This window comes from Bos taurus, chromosome 2, assembly GCF_002263795.3.
Source record: "Bos taurus isolate L1 Dominette 01449 registration number 42190680 breed Hereford chromosome 2, ARS-UCD2.0, whole genome shotgun sequence".
Lineage (NCBI taxonomy): Eukaryota > Metazoa > Chordata > Mammalia > Artiodactyla > Bovidae > Bos > Bos taurus.
The window spans coordinates 52262638-52280518 of NC_037329.1; the positions used below are offsets into that span (position 1 = coordinate 52262638).

Consider the following 17881-nt stretch of genomic DNA (forward strand, 5'->3'; position numbering starts at 1 on the left):
AATAGATGGACATTGTGTGTGTGTGTGTGTGTCTACTGTTTCTAGGAATAAAACCACAGCTAATATAGTGAAGTCACATCGTATTTATAGTATATTTTATAGTAAACACTCCCATGTCACTAAACTAATAAAATTGTCAATTGCAGATCTATTTTATGAGTTTGTGTAGACTTGTCAAAAGTGCATATTGCAGTATGTCTCTGTGTATATAGGCATATTTTTGAGTACATGTGTTTCTGTGGCTTTTCAAATTTTCCCATCTTTTTAGCAAAAAATTGTTTGAAATCAGAAAAAGTACCCAGCTAGAGCTGAATAAGAATTCAAATGCTAAAACATGAAAAACATTCGTTTTATTTTCCTGATGTGGTTGAGTAATTAAGTTTTGAAAATATTCATTATTTTCTATTTAACTAAACGATTAAGGGCCAACTGATCCTTTTCAGCAGAGTGTTTAGAGAGTGTATGTCTGTGCTTTCTCTTCAGTGGTGAACTATGACAATGTAGTGGACACGGGTTCTGAAACTGATGAAGAAGACAAGCCTCAGATCGCTGAGGAGGACGGGATTGCTAACCCTCTGGACCAGGAGAGAAGTCCAGCTAGCGTGCCCAACCATGAGTCCTCCCCACACGTGAGCCAAGCTCTGTTGCCAAGAGAGGAAGAGGAAGATGAGATAAGAGAGGGTGGAGTGGAACATGCCTGGCACAACAGCGACATTCTACAAGCCTCTGTAGATGGGCCAGGTGAGTGTCTAAAAACACTTGGCCTTTTTCTGTGCCGTCTCAAATTGTCCTACCTCGTGGAACATCCACAACCAAAGCATTAAAATATTTCTTCCCAGAGCCCTCGCAGAATAGAGATACCAAAGCTGGTGACAGGTTATGAAATGATAGTTGTGTTATCACATTACAGCACTGACATCTTAGGAAGGGATTATATTTCCATTTGGAGGCAAGTTGAATATGAACTACATTTTAAACACACAACGTGAAGGATTTGCACCACATGTATAATGTGCCAATTTATACAACATGATCAAGATGTGCCCTCTCAAGATGGAAAATGGAAGCAAACCTAAGAACTCACAACTGACATGTATTGGAAAGTTTTGTGTAGTGATACAAACCAAATAATGTCAGTTTAATGTAGTTTCGGTGTCTGTCTGACACCTCCTATTGTAATTCAACCATCTAATCATTCCCTTTTATTAAGTGTGAATGTGATTTCACACTTCTACCTGGTCAGGTAGCTTTCTTATTATTTAACAGCTAAGTACTCGATAATGATTCTTGCTGTTTGGTGGGAATCTCTGGGGAAGTAGAAATGGTCCAAGGCCAGCTATAATAAAAATAAGGTAAATTATGTTCAAACTAAAACTTCTTATGCCACTGTGAAAATGGAAATGTCATGGTCTAAAATTCACTCAGGATGAAACATCACCAAGGTGTGAAATGATTAACAAAATAAAAGAGAATTAATCATTAGTCATATCCCCCTAAACTCCTTCTGCTCATCTCCACTTGCTAAGGTGGCCTGCTAAAAAAATTTTTAATGACCTGTCTAATTCCAACCTTGGTGTCTCCTTAATCTCTGTTCCAAGACCCAATGAGACCTATCATGATTTACCCCACTTTGTTTTTTTTCTTATGCTATATATAACAATAGCATTTTTATAAATAGGTGAAGTGGGTGGGAAGGAAATAAGTAAGCACACGAGTCTACCTATATGCTATTGTGATGTCACAGACTGTAAAACATCGAACGTAGGCAGAGTAATTGTTTGGTATACTAGAAGGGAGATAATAAAAGCACTTCCACTACTAAAGAAAATTAAATGTGAAGAAAAGGAGGAAAAAAAGACCGATGGCAGTTTGAGTGTAGTGTATTTGTTTTTTGTTTTCCTTAACATACTGTGCCAAGTTTTGTACTCTTTCTGTTTCCAATTTTGCTTTCGGTGAAGGTTTCTCGAGTATCAGCAATCCCACACATAAACATTTATCGTTCTATCCATTAAGACTTAAGGTTTTAGATTTTCAACTATGAGGGAGAACTCAGCCAAAGATGCTTGAAAGATAAATACGTTTAATTAGGGGCCGAGGATGATCATTAAAGGAAGTCTGACTGCTGCAGAAGTCATTAACAATCTTAAATGAAATTTTTATTTTTATGATAGCCATTTACATGTATAATAAGAGCCAATGATTCTTGGGAGCAGTGTGACAGAAACAGAGTGTGGCGAGAACTCATGTAAGACATACTATTTAAATGAGCTGGTGTTAGCTATTCATATTTGTTAATGAACTAGATATGCAGGGCTATAAGAATGAATGTTCTGATGCTTTAAATTTTAATATCTAGAAATCAAGGGTAAGGACCAATTACTAGAATTTCCACCCTTAAAGGAATAATTAATAACGATATAACAAATGGACAGCTCCAAACTTCTGGGGAAAAAAGTTTAATTTTAAAAAATTAAGATCAATAATTGAAAAACAGCTAAAACAGCCATGTCAAGCTGTAGTAGTCTGTGATCATGGCAGCTTTTTGTGTTGGTCATGGATCATAATTCTGAAGGTTTTAATACACAATCATCCATATGAATGCATTAGAGACTCTATTATCACCTGTAGTTAATGGTGCCTGAGATACAAATGAACAGGCTGTTCTTTGCTCTTACCTTTATGGTAAATAAACTAGCATTCTGGAGTCACAATAATTAAATAAATGTAAATCCCTAATCTCATTTGGCTATTTGGACCAAGAAAGTTACCCGGCTATTACCTGTCTGGTTCTAATGATTAGTAGTGATTTATTGTTCTTTTTTTTTTATTGTTCGAAAAGTGCTCTGATGTGGTGCCTTGATGTCTAATGAAAAGAAATTGGTCTTAAAAAGCTACTCATTGTTTATCCTGCCTCTTAGATAACACATTTTTCTTCTGATAAAATATTTTTCTTATTTATTGTTCAAAACACACAATATAGACAATAATTCTAATTCGGGTGCTGTTTTATTTAGTAGTGTTTTATCCCTGGTGCCTGCCTGTCTACCACCATACCTCAGCACATAGCTTTACTCTGAGATAAGCCCCCTCTCCTGTGCTCTGTCTCCCCTGCTTTCTGTAGTTTGTCTGCAGGATGCAGGTTTTCCACTGAAGAACGCAGTGGAGTTCTTACTGTGCCTTTCCGGTTCCAGCACAATCAAAGTTTTGTGTTTAGAATTGTCCTTGACATTCTTTCGTCCCACAATGGGGTGGACACGGCGTGCTGGAAACCATGACATCATTATCATTGACACAGACTTAAATAAATCACCTGCATCTGGCCTCTTTCTGCTTATTCAAGGATTCTTCATCTTGTGGCAGAAAGTGCTTTTTATTTTCACAAACCTTCATCCCAAGGGTGACTAGAAGATGCAAACTTTTGCAAGTGCTTTAAAAACAAATATACTATGTGGTTTTAGATGCAGTATGCTGAGTAATAGATGTCTTGGAAAATGTTTAAGGTTAGGCGTGAGGCAGAAAGACAGCCACGACTGCCTTTTATTCAGAGGGGATACTCCTAACCCCATGATGATGTCCTTCTGAATATGGATTCCTGTGAAGCTTAATTAAATAGGCATATAAATAGCATTTCAAATACATACTTGAAAGGGCTTAGTGTTTCATTTTAATAAATTGAGCTTGATGTTCAAAACACAAAAAGCTTGATGCTCAGTAAATTGAAGCAAAGTACATTTTGGGTAAAAATGACACCATCTCAGTTGCACAATCTTTGGTAAAAGAGGGTTCTAGCTAAAGTATTACTACAGAACGCAGGACACACTCAGTGCCAGCTACACATGTGAATATGCAACATTTAATCATTTGGGAAGCAACCACCCCCTGTAACTTCTCTTTACTTTTTCATAAGAAAATGACAATGAGGAAGGAAGTGCAGCAGAAATCTTGAACATTACCACTATTATGCAAAAAAAAAAAAATGCTGTTAACTGTTTTCCCCTTAGTGACTTGATCTCTCAGATGGAAAACTTATGATTCTTCTGACTCTTGGCTACCAGAAATCACATGAGAGGAGCGAGGAAGAAAGACACAAAAGTTATATTTATTTCTAGTACTGAACTTCTCAGAAATACCTTAATTTAATTCCTTGCAGAGACTAATAAAAATATCAGATGAAGGAGCCTTTCAACCAATCAATTATGACAATTGACAATACAATATTGCTGTATATTGAACGCCTAAATGTTTTATGCAAAATGTCCCTGTGAAAATGTTTCTTAAATAAGAAAGAAGTCCAGGGCCAAGACTGAATTTAAAGTGGTCATAGAATTTAAACAAATATCATTCAAATTATCTGGCCAGTATTATGCCCAGGGGCATTGTATTAGCCTAATTTATATATGTGTATTTTACCTTAAGAGGCTCCAGATTTTTCAGTTCTGATCCCATGAACTGATATGCTGCAGGATACTACTTGTAAAACATAATATTTTAATTTTGCTGTAACATTTGCTAGAATCTGTTTTTCTACCAAATAATTATGACTGAAATGTGATAAGCAAAAATGGTCAGGATAAATTTGGGAATTCACAGAGTCCTATTTATAAAGTTTCTCTTGTTTGAAACAAAATGATTATCACAGAGAGATATTTATCCTGGATCGTGTTTGATTCTCATTAGTATTGTTATTATAAAATTACAATTTTTAAAATTCCATGTTAAATTTACTTACTTGCAGGATTTTTAACTGTTAGCTGTCCTTCTCTGCCCTCACATATTCTTTAGTTTGATAGGCAGAAAATTCAAGAGTTCTACTTTCTAGACTCTTCCCATTAAAGATATTACAATTTTAGAAAATGACCTTCTATCATTTATAGATCTTCAACTTCAGTGTTACATGTTTTCATCAGAACTTTGAGCTGTTCTTATACCTATATGTTTTTCCTCAAAAATGACTATGATTCCCTACTGAGGAATAAATGGTGAGGAAGAAAGCTATTTATGGAATGGTAAGGAAAGGAATAAAGAAAATATGTTTTAGAAGTTTATATAAAACAGTGAAACAGGTGTTTTCAGTACCTCTGGGATGCTTTTTTATAAACTGGGCATTTCAAGCTCTGGTATGTAGAATTAGGTTTTTTTTTAAATTTTGCTTGCATAGATTAGCACCATCATAGCTACTTCAAGGAGAGGAAAAAAACATGAAAATAAAATAAGAAATTCTGACTTGCCTCTGGCCATCCAGCATTACCAGAGCTATAGCAGCCAGCGTGCCTTTTTGTCAGTGCAAATACTTAGTTGCTTTTGACTCTTATTGAAAAAATAATATCTTTCCCCCTGTTTGTCACTAGAACTGCCACCAGAAGAAAAGCCCTTCGTTTGCCCCAAATAAGCACCTCTGTTTTTCACAGCTTGCAGTAATGCTTAAAGTAAATAAGTTCTTGTGCAGCTAGCACTATTGGATTCATTCAATTGCCTGAACAAAGCTATTGTTTAGAGGTTTACAACAAGCCTTTTCTCTGTTTCCTTTAAAAGAATCTTCCTTGTTCCTGTGGTTGGCATGCTTAGTATAGTAAGCTTTTCTACAGTTTTCAAATGCTAAAGATAATTTTCCCCCACAGAAGAAATGAAGGAAGACTATGACACTATGGGGCCGGAAGCCACGATCCAGACCACAGTTAACAATGGTACAGGTAAGGAAGTTTCCACGCCAAGGTCATGCTTGTCCTGGGTCATGTGGATTCAGTGAGTCAGGAGCAGGAGCACTGACCCATCCATTTGTATGTCCATGACTTCACAATTAAGTCAGACTTTACAAGGCTCTTGATTGTTTCAAATCAGAATTCTCTATTTTGATATTTTATTCAACAAATATATCTTTTATTCTTAAACCCCTAATTTGCCTGTGAAAGTTGAGAAAACTGAACTGGATTTAAAAAAAAAAAACCAACTTTCAAAGCATTCGTTAGGCAAACTTTTGATAGTAGTTTTTATTTTAAAAGACTGCTTGAATATAATTTGAAAATTGTAATATAATAGGCTCAGCAGTAAAGAATCTGCCTGTAATGCAGGAGACATGCGGGTTCGATTCCTGGGCCAGGAAGATCCCCTGGAGGAGGAAATGGCAACCAGCTCCAGGATTCGTGCGGGGAAAACACCCCAGTCCCTGGGGTCATAAAGGGTTGGACATGACTGAGCACTTCCAGTCACCACTAATATTAGTCATTGAGATTCAAATGATATGGCGTAGTTTAGATTATAAAATGTTTTTATAGAAAGGCAAACCAAAATTCTGTGAGCATTCCTCACAAAACTTGATCATCTGCGTTCCTTTTCATTCTTTCTCCATTTTATTTCTCAGTACCTTCTAGTTCCCCTAAATAATATTTTCCAGGCAAAGTTTTATAGAGAATTGAAAATTTCTCCTCTTTTTGATGAAGCTAAAAAATTGCAGTAGGAAGGTAGTAGGTAGTGCTCTGTTTTGTTCTGCTGCTGCTATAGAATAGAGTTGCGGGACAATTGGGACATTTCATGTGCTTTCCCCAAAACTGGACAGCATCTCCTCGCACACCCTCTCACGTCACTAGTGCAAATTTATACTGACTCACTATGTTTATCTCTTTTTTCCTAGATAAGGCTAAGTATTTTTGGTGTTTCAAACAATCCCTCATACTACCATGGTAAATATGACCATAGTGCCCAGGATAAGGTTATCGTCTAAAAAAAAAGCAAAAAAAAAAAAAAATCACATAGCTATTTCCACTCAACTCACCAATGGAAAAAAGTCAGTTTTATGAAGCTTTAGAAATGTAAATAATTAAGATATTCATATCTCCCTTATGTTGAAACACATCACAATAGACGGTTCATGCTGTGCTTCTATGTAGAATGCTCTTATTAATAACTTACCAGGCACTAATTTGCATTCTTAGATGAAAAATAAGAGAAATAATAATTTTTAAAAAAAGATTGTAAATTTTCCTTCATTTGAATAATGTCGATATGAGGTACAAAACTGAAACTGTACAATATGGGATTATGGAAAAGGCATAGAATTAGGAACCTACAATCGTAATTTCTAGCTACACCTCTGGCAATAGCTAGACTGTGACCTCGGGCAGGTCAGTTACCCTTCTTGGCACTCAGTTTCCACATCTGAAAAATGAATAGGTTACATCGGTTGCTTGTTAAGAATATTTCTAGTTTTAATATTCTGTGTTGCAGTGGTACCATTACCATGTAAAATAGAAACTAGACAAAATAGCTTCATATTAAAGCATAATAATAAAGAGATACCATAAATTAGATACTTTCTATAATGTCCCAATTCATGGGATCAAAAATGGCTTTATCTTCCTGTTAAAGACAAATGTTAAATTTCAACCTCAAGCATAAATAAACTCTAATTTCATTAACTTTATAGGTGTTTAAAGTGTCACTAAAGTAAATTTATTCCACAGAATGACAATTTACTAGCTGTTTTATTCATTTGAAGTCTAAAGTGAGGTTAATAAAAATGCTTCCTGTTCAGAAGATTTAAAAATCAATTTTGAATGTTCCTTCACCTACCCTTAAGATTTCCTTTTTCCCATACTACTTACTATTACTTATAGTTCGTATGTATTGTCAATAAATAAATTAATAAGTATTCATTCAGTGTTTTCTATCTGTTCACTTTTGTGTGGACATATGGTTGAAAATAGGCCAGAAGTCTTAGATGTAACTATTATTTAATTTGGAAGATGAGACTAATGCACAAGAAAAAAATAATAAGTGATAAGTGAAAATATGTGACAAATATTCCACAAACAGTAAGAATCATAATTATTTCAAATTACAGAAATATGAGAGATTCTATGAGGTGAATATTCAGAAAAGATTTCATGAAGAAGGTGAAATTCGGACTAAGTTCATCCATGAAGGAGTGAGGAAGGCCTTTCTAGCAGGACAGGAGCATGTGGGCCAGAGGAAGCAAATTGTAGTACCTATTCAGAGGATATTGAGAAAGAAGATTTGGCTGAATCAGGGAGTTCTAGGAGGCAATTCATGGGAAATGATCCTGGACATGTAAGTTAAAAATAAATGGAGAATGTAAAGCAACAGAGAAAAGAGTTCGGGGCATGTTAAACTACCATGATTTCTCTGAATAAAAACTAGACTTTGAGAGATCAACTGGAAATCCTTATAGTTACTCAGGTGTGAAGCGACAAAAAGCCTGTCCTCCGTAGTGACAGTGGTGAAATTCGTAACCTGACTTCTTCACAACCAATAGATTTTCTGGGTAATGGAATCAAAATGGCTTCAAGATTACACATCTGCATGTTTAGAACATGGCAAATACTATTTCTAGATAAACAAGAAAGAGACCCAGTTTTGAGAAGAACTTGACCTTGTCTTTAGACAAGTATTTTCATATAAAAGTTATATATATATATATATGTGTGTATTCTTTGGAAATGAGGAATTGAAACCCAGGAAGTCAGGGTGAGAAAGATTTGAGAGCCATGCAGATATATTCAGATGGTATTTAACATCATGGGCTAAAACATTTATGATTCAGAGTGTATTTATTGAAATTGGTAGAAAGCTGATGCCAGGGCTTTTAGTGGGTAAGAAGAAAAATCAAATTCATTAAAAGAAAAAAGACTAAGCGATGGAAAAATATTAAATAGCCAGACAGCAAAGAAAGAAAGTTTGGAACATATACAATGGTCAGTTAAGTCAAAAGATTCAAATAACTGCAACTGAAAGAATCCTGAGCAAATAACTGGAGTTGGTAATTCGGAATTTACTGGTGATCCTCAGTTTAGAACCCTGGCCTTTTGGGAATAAACATGTATGTCTTCCCAACCATAAGTTTACTGCTTCTTATCCTTAGCATCGTTTTGGATGCTAAAACATGTAGAATTGAAATAAGACATCTTTAATGGTTGAAGATGCCACGGAGAATCTCTTTCTCCCCACCTATGTCCTGCTGATTAAGATCAAGCTATTGGCAGACCTTCCTCTTTAGCTATCCAACCTGTAGTGATATCTTCCTCCAGTGAACTCTTACAAAACAATCAGTTAAACTTGCTGTAGATGGTATAGAGTGTCATTACTTAATGTGTTGTTTTTTCCAAGTTAAATTGCAAACTTTGAGAACATGGATTGGTTTTAAACTACCACATTGTCTGTGAAAGTGCCTTAAAATTAATAGTCTCAACAAACAGGTTTTTATTAAGAATGAATATGAAATTCTTTTATATCAGGTACCATTTTTTCTTTTCAAATTAAAGCAGAAAAATAGACATTGGCATAGATAAATTTTAAACAGGTTAAGCATATTTTCTGATAAAAAGTGTTGTTATTAACTGGAGTAAGTTGTCAAGAGAAAACAAAGAAAATGTCTTTATTATTTCTGAATATTCAACACACAAATTTCATTCCCAACTGAAAGTAAGGAAAAGACCTCTGAATTTCCTACTCAAGTCCACAAATCTATTAAATAGTAGAATTTAACCAAGTTCATATCAGTGGATAGAGTAGTCTCTTAGAATTTAAAAGTAACTCCTTCCTAGAATAGTCTGCTGAGTTTTAACCTGTAAGAACTAGTGGGAAGGACTTAGTTGAATTGAATCACAGAATTTGAAAATTGAAAGTTATACCATGAAACAATCCCTTGACTGTAATTTGATAGCTGAGGAAACTGTGGTGAAAAATGCCACATAGCTAATTAATACAGATTTGGGAATAAAATCTAAATCACCTCAGTTCAGTTCAGTCGCTTAGTCATGTCCAACTCTTTGCGACCCCATGGACCGCAACACGCCAGGCCTCCCTGTCCATCACCAACTACCGGAGTTTACCTAAACTCATGTCCATTGAGTCGCTGATGCCATCCAACCATCTCATCCTCTGTTGTCCCCTTCTCCTCCTGCCTTCAATCTTTCCCAACATTAGGGTCTTTTTAAATGAGTCAGCTCTTCACATCAGGTGGCCAAAATATTGGAGTTTCAGCTTCAATATCAGTCCCTCTAATGAACACCCAGGACTGATTTCCTTTAGGATGGAGTGTTTGGATCTCCTTGCAGTCCAAGGGACTCTCAAGAGTCTTCTCCAACACCACAGTTCAAAAGCATCAATTCTTCTGCACTCAGCTTACTTTACAGTCCAATTCTCACATCCATACATGACCACTGGAAAAACCATAGCCTTGACTAAATGGACCTTTGTTGACAAAGTAATGTCTCTCTGCTTTTTAATATGTTATCTAGGTTGGTCAAGGAGTAAGCGTCTTTTAATTTCATGGCTGCAGTCACCATCTGCAGTGATTTTGGAGCCCAAAAAATAAAGTCAGCTACTGTTTCCCCTGTTTCCCCATCTATTTCCCATGAAGTGCTGGGACCAGATGCCATGATCTTAGTTTTCTGAATGTTGAGCTTTAAGCTAACTTTTTCTCTCTCCTCTTTCACTTTCATCAAGAGGCTCTTTAGTTCTTCTTCACTTTCTGCCACAAGAGTGGTGTCATCTGCATATCTGCGGTTATTGATATTTCTCCTGGCAATCTTGATTCCAGCTTGTGCTTCATCCAGCCCAGCGTTTCTCATGATGTACTCTGCATATAAGTTAAATAAACAGGGTGACAATATACAGCCTTGACGTACTCCTTTCCCTGTTTGGAACCAGTCTGTTGTTCCATGTCCAGTTCTAACTGTCGCTTCCTGACTGCATACAGGTTTCTTAAGAGGCAGGTCAAGGTGGTCTGGTATTCCCATCTCTTTCAGAATTTTCCACAGTTTATTGTGGTCCACACAGTCAAAGGCTTTGGCATAGTCAATAAAGCAGAAATAGATGTTTTTCTGGCTCTAAATCATCTAACATATCCTTTACCCTCAGAAGGTTTTTCCCCACTCTGAAGAGCTGATCATGCTAGAAAGTATGGTATCATCTTTGACTCCTACACACTTCACTTAATTAAAGAATTTGTCAATTCCACTATCACAAATACAAAATACTACTTTTATTAATCTGCTCATTTTTTCACTCTTCTAATTTAAATTTTCATCTTTCATTTGAGCTATTTATTATAATACCTGTTTTACTAGGCTCCCTATTTTCAATACCCAATGTCTTTAATCCATTCTTCAAAGTTTGTTTGAAGTTGTTTTCGAAACACAGGGCAAATGGATAACTTCCTTCCCTTCTTCAGTTCATATTCAACCTTGTATCTCTTTGTTGCTTTCATAATGAGTCAGCATTTCAGTTGATTTGGCACCTTCCATGATCTAACCCCATCTTGCCTTCAATACTACTTCCCAGAATATGCCCCAGCCCTGGAAGATTGTTGACCCTTTATCCTCCTTTGCCTTTGTTCATTGTTTCCCTTCTACCTAGAAAGCCACTCATTCTTTCTTAGCCTGACAACATCATACACATTCTTTTTTTTTTTTTCAGCTTAATTTTCTTTTAAATTTTAATTGCATAAGTAACATATATCTTTTAAAATAAAAACAACAGTTTTAAAATAATAGAACAGCAATTAGATGGACTCAGATATTTTCATATCTTAAATGATGGTAAATGCTGGGTTATGGAAATTCATATTCATCATGGATTTTGTATCTTGGAAATTGGTATATTTGTCTTTGTGTATTAAATATAACACACTTTAGTGGGTATATAAAATAAATTGATTTGGTAAATTCTTATCAATGAAACAATTTTCCATAATCATTAATTATTATGGTAAAATGTTTTTTATGAATTTCTGGTTCACTATTATAATTTTCTCATGCCATCAGCCACATATATGCAAATGTCCTTGGGAATCTCTGTAGTTTTCTATCATAGAGGATAGATAGCTCAAACTTTTTACTTTAATGTCATATTTACTTAAAAATACTAAGAAATATAGTAATTATTATTTCTAAGCATGCCAAAATATACTATTCCTCAATTATTATTAACATACTGGACCATACCCAGAGAAGATAAAACTTCCTATTCTTTCTCATAAGTTCTTTTTTTTTTTAATTTTATTTTATTTTTAAACTTTACATAATTGTATTAGTTTTGCCAAATATCAAAATGAATCCATCACAGGTATACATGTGCTCCCCATCCTGAACCCTCCTCCCTCCTCCCTCCCCATACCATCCCTCTGGATCGTCCCAGTGCACTAGCCCCAAGCATCCAGTATCGTGCGGCCATCTCCACCAGGAAGCCATCTGACCTTCTCTTTTGCAGGATTTCCCACTCATCCTTTTGAGGGTCTTTCTCTCTCATATTACGCTTAGTCACCTGCAGGTGCGTTTCTCCCCATTAGATTGTAAGCTGCTTGAAAGCAGTGCTGATGTGGAATTTTCTCACCACAGATCCTAGAATGGTCCTGAGTCAGAAAGAGTATTTTGAGAAATGAGAGCATGAATGAGAGAAAAACAACACTTGGGCTTTTCTTTTATATTTACAGGTTGACATACTTTTGACACCTGTCTGAAAAAATTATACATTTTCATCTTCCTTTATTCCAATCCCTCAGATGAGGAAGACTCAGTTACATTTGGTTGGTCTCTAGCCTGCATGCGCTCCTCTATTTGGTCAGTCCACATTCTTCCTATAATCCATTTCTCATGGTACAAATTCCCTTCTTAGATCTTTTATAGTCCCCCAGGACCTAAAAGACAAAATCCACATTTCTTCATTTAGGCATTGAGAGGCATCACATCTCACCAGTGTTACACTCTTGTCAGACCAAATCCCTTGGTAATATCAAATAAGACTCACATTTATACTACATCTCAGTCTCTCCCCTTGCTATCTCTTGAGACCTCAATCTCTAACTCTCTTTCCTCCAGTTATCTGGATTCTACCTACTCTTCTGTTCTTCACAGCCATCTCACCTCCCATTTCCTTAATGTGGTCATCCTTGAACACCCCAAACCACATCAATCTCTTCCTTCTCTGAAATCCCGCAGCCCTCAGGTGCACACCACTAATTTTAGCACGTTGAGTTGTTCCTCTTTATGTTGTTTGCACACATTTCACCTAGTTAATTTCATGGAGACAAGCAATTCCTTAAGCTATAAAATAGGGACATATTAACATGGTATGTATCTCATAGGACCGTTAAGGCAATTAAATAAACAATGTTATCTATTGGCCTTAGTATGTGCCCCCCAAATATTTGCTTTAATAAAAAGATTATTCCATGGTTGTCCCAGAGTACAGCAGTGACACACGGTACGCATTATAAACTGGTAAAATGAATGAATGAATGAACAAATGTTAGGTGGAGAAGAAATGGACTCTGAAAAGGGAAGTCAAAATAGGCAAAGCATTTACTGTGATGAGGATTAAGTCCAGTATTTTCAGAAAGTAAAACCAGGATTTAAGTCCCCGAAGTAAGAGTAGTATGTCACTACTTTTTTACAACAAAGTTACATTAGCAGCACAGCAAAATTAATGTATTGGAAGTAGAGCATTGCAAACCCTGACTTAAAGTAATAACTTTATATGTTGCATTTAATGTTTTTACACTGCTTCTAATGTTTTAAAAAATGAAAAATGTATGCTTTAACCCATAAAGAATAAGTTTTTCCAATAAACCTTACATCTTTCAAATGTTAATGAAATTCAAATTCAGAATGAATTACTATATAGAATTCTTGAGTGTATTTTTTAAAGCTATTTTCTGAGAAGATTAGAGAAATGGAAAAACTTGGGAGCATTATAAACATGAGTTTGCCTACATGTTAGTAGTAACAAGGATCTATCTTAGGTTCACGGTGATCATTAGCATTAATGCGTTTCCACGTGCATATCAAGACCTAAATAGGTCCCTGATGTTTTCCTCTTTGAATGTGTGAAAGTTATATTTACTCAGACAATCTAGCACTCTAGTTATAAAGAGCTATTAATAACCACCTGCATCTTTGCTTCCTTTGCTGGAAAAAGGAAAACACCATACATCTAGGAACTGGGTAAGGCCAATTTAGGTCTCGGTTCTCAAGAACTAACTGTATTGACTGTAGCTAATAGTTGTTAAACATACTCTCAATATTTTAGGAATAATATATAAATGCTTTCACAGATAAAAAGCCAAAAGTTATTTTCAGATGCTCTAGATTCTAGAGTCAAATAAACTGCATTTGAATTTTGTCTCTACCAATTGCTAGTTTCATGAACTTGAGTATAAAAAGCCTTCATTTCTACAATCATGTGTCAGTAAAGTGGAACTAATGATTCCTTGTGTACAGAATCTGATTGTAGCAATTAAATGGTATATCATTTTTAACCAAACAAAACGGTGTATCATTTTTAAAGTACCAAGTATAATGCATAACATATATTAGGTATGCACCCTCTTTTGGTTATTTTTGTGGTTTGTTTGCATCTGAAGTAAGCTTACCCATTTTTTTTAAGTATTTTTTATTTCTTTGGTTGTACTCAGTCTTCGTTGTGGCATGTGGGATCTAGTTCCCTGACCTGGGATTGAACCCTGGCCTCCTGCCCTGGGAGCCGGGACTCATAGCCACTGAGCCACCAGGGAGGTCCCACGCTTACCCGCTTTTATGCACTGAGAGATAAATGTACTCGGAACTATTTTCTCCCTTCACACTGGCTCCTCATTAACTTCTCTAGAATCCAAAAATACAATATTTAACAAATTTGTAATGGGAGGACTAACCGGTTGATTTTGAGAGACTTAGCCAATTAAATTCCTTTGACATCTTGGAAAACTACCCAGACAAGTTGTAGGACAAATTACTTTTCACTGCACTAAAGCTGCATTTGAAGTTAAAATAGGAAGATTAAAAAGGACTAGCTTAGCTTTCTATCTCATTCATCTTTATCTAGTGTCCTTTTCCTGAATGTAGAAGAGGATTTACCAGTATTTATTATATTTGTGTATAAGGACGTTGAAAGCTGTCAAAGACTTTTCCTTCACTTGATCAGTGACTAATATCACAGCTCATATAAAAAATATTGGCACTGATTAATAATGAGTTCATTTTTAATTCAGAATTAAACATAACTATTTAAAAAAAGAAATCATATCTTTTTTTCCTTTCTGTCCTAGATACCAATTAAATAATATTTGTCACTTGTTAACAACCACGAAAGTACTTCACTTCATTCTTTTTATAGTATTTGTTGTGTGCAGAATTTGAACTGAGGTTCAAGAAAGAAACAACAGAAATAGAAGGTATAATCGTACCCTTAAGAAATGCAAAATCTTATGTTGCCTTTAAGAAAGACAAAAATTACAATGACCTGAAGGTAAAATTTACAAATGAATAATTATGGCCTCATCAGCTGTTAAATCAGTAATCAATTTGGGAGACCCTACAAAGTGCAAAGCATTTTATTAGGTGTCATGAAACATACAGTGAATAGTCACTTTCATTAATGACATATTCAATTGAGTAAATAAAACAATGGTAGCTAAATAAGAAATATGTGTAGATGTACTAAAGACATGAAAATAGGGAGGTGACTTAAGAGACTGCAAATTTTAGGAAAGTTTTTTTCCAGGACAAAGGCTTGCTGAACATGCCTCTGTACAAAAGAGAGACAGAGGAAAAGGCTGAAAATGTAAAAGGAGTTGAGGTGAAAAACGGAGTAGGTTATCAGAAGAGTTGTGAGGGAATAGCCTTGGTAGCCTTGGCTGTGGGCAGAGACACATCTTTTCTAGCAATAAAATCAAAAGAAGAAGGGAGAATGATGGTAGAGAGACTTTGGTTGAATTTTAGGTAGTTGATGGGATTCACATCATAGAAGTTGCACTCTTGGAAGCAGGCAGAAAAAGAGACCATCAATTGACAGTATGGGAATGGACATAGGGTTTTAGTTTGGCAAGGCAAGAATGATACAAGAACAAGGGGAATGGAAGTGACTTCCAAATTCAAGGTGAACCGAGGCAGGCAAAATCAGAATAGGTGAAATGGCCTGAGGGACTTGTCAGGGTCTGATTATCACAATGAAGCACCTGTTTCAGGAGATGAGGAATTGAATGATGGGATGGAGCAACAGGCTGAAATCAGAGAGTGAAAGTTCCAAGTTTTGCTCAGAAAGATGGCATTGCCCCAGGGTTGGCCATACCCAGGAGTGGCGGGGAATCCCTGTGCTTGGACTAGAGACAGTCAGAGCACCAAGCAGCCGGGATTCTGCGATTCTGCACAGTAATGAAGTTCCCCAGAATGAGAGGAATGACAGCCTGGGGTAAACATTTTCATGGGATAAGTGTCATTGTACTTGAACTGTATAGGTTGTGTCCTAAGACATGATAGTGAAAATGGATGACTTAAGACTTCAAAAAATTACAGTGACAGACTGGAGGCTTTTTGAGAGTCAAGGTTAAGTTTGCTCTTCTCCATATTTCCTTTCAGTAGGTGCAGTGTTTATACAGCCTCGATGGTTTATAAACAGGTTGCTTTTCACATTAAAGCATAAATGAATAAACAAAGAAGTGATAAACAAATTAATAAAACAGGCACTCTGATTTGAAATGGTGGTATGAATGAAGGAGTATTTTGACCCGTCTGTATATTGCTCTGAGCTTTAAGACAAATGAAAGCAAGAATGGCTCCGCTGGAAAGGTTTGTGAGGGATGGAATATTATCAAGAGATGACACAGTTTCATTTAATCTGAAGAAGCAGAACTCATGTAGGAGGACATCATTAAGCACGTGGGGGGGATAAACAAGTAATATGTGAAATGGGAAAGCAAAATGAACCGTGAATAAAGTGATTCTTGGTCTCTAGTCCTAAATTAAGCCTTAAGACATTTTTTTTATTTACTAAAACCGTAATAGTTAATAAAAATTCTCCTTTGCAAGATGTTTCATAAAGTTATTTTTGAATTGAGTGCCTTTTGTAACATGATTCAAATTAGGAAATATAGAAAGGAGAAAAATACAATCCCTAAGTCTCTTAAGTGAAGCATTTGAAGAAATTTCATGATGTTTTTTCCATTTTACCCCAGTAGATTTAGATGCAGTCACTCAGTCAAAAAATAAAACGAGGGAGAGGGTTCAAGAGGGAGGGGACATGTATATACCTATGGCTGATTCGTGTTGATGTATGGCAAAAACCATCACAATATTGTAAAGTAATTATCCTCTAATAAAATTTTTTTTTAAAGTTCATAGGATTCAGAAGAGGGAGGACATGAAAAGACAAATTGAGAAAAAAAAAAGTTTAAAATGTCATATTTATATTGAAGTTGGCATTTATATTGCCTTTCCCCTATTAATTTTATGGTGTCATAATGTTTTGTTTAGAGCTACTTATAATGTCAGAGCAATCTTTTCAGCATCTAAGACCTATTCAAATTATATCCAATCAGGCATGAATACAAACTAAAAAGGTGGGATTGTCTCTCTTTCTCTCTCTCTCTCTCTCTCTCTCTTATTGACTCATTATGCTATAGTCCAAAGAGTAATGGGTTGAGTTAGGACACATGAATTCTCTACCCAGCTCTTCCAGAAATTATTTGTGTAACTTTCTACAAATCATTAGCTTCACTATACCTTCATTTTATCTGTTAAGTGAGGGCATTAGACTAGAAATTTTGGACTCCACCCACCCTATCATTTCTTCTAATGAGATTTTACTGGGAAGAATGAATTAAAAAAAAAGGAAAATCATGGGCTGTGCAAGTTGCCGCTGGATGGGGAAGTTCTCAGTGCTCCTGCCTCATGATTCTAGATCTGAGTCTGGGGTCCTGGACGTGGTACATGCAGGCACACAAGGGCCTGTGCTCCCAAAGGCCTCGGCCTTGGTTTGATGCAGTACTGCCGCCATTTGGGGTTTCCCAGGTGACTCAGTGGTAAAGAATCTAGCCTCCATTTTGCACCGATCCCCCACATTATATAGCCAGTCCTGTTTATACCTCACAATG

The 17881-nt window shown here is 35.9% G+C and overlaps 1 protein-coding gene across 2 annotated transcripts in view; it reads left to right on the forward strand.

Moving 5' to 3' along the window:
- Positions 1 to 17881, forward strand: part of ZEB2 (zinc finger E-box binding homeobox 2) — a 136612-nt gene that overhangs the window by 88791 nt on the left and 29940 nt on the right. Inside the window, exons 3-4 of one of the 2 annotated variants that reach the window (NM_001076192.2) lie at positions 484 to 741; positions 5619 to 5690. In NM_001076192.2, coding sequence (NP_001069660.2) covers positions 484 to 741; positions 5619 to 5690 — 330 coding nt within the window. The remainder of the gene's footprint in view (positions 1 to 483; positions 742 to 5618; positions 5691 to 17881) is intronic. The other variant, XM_059876060.1, reaches the window with a different exon arrangement.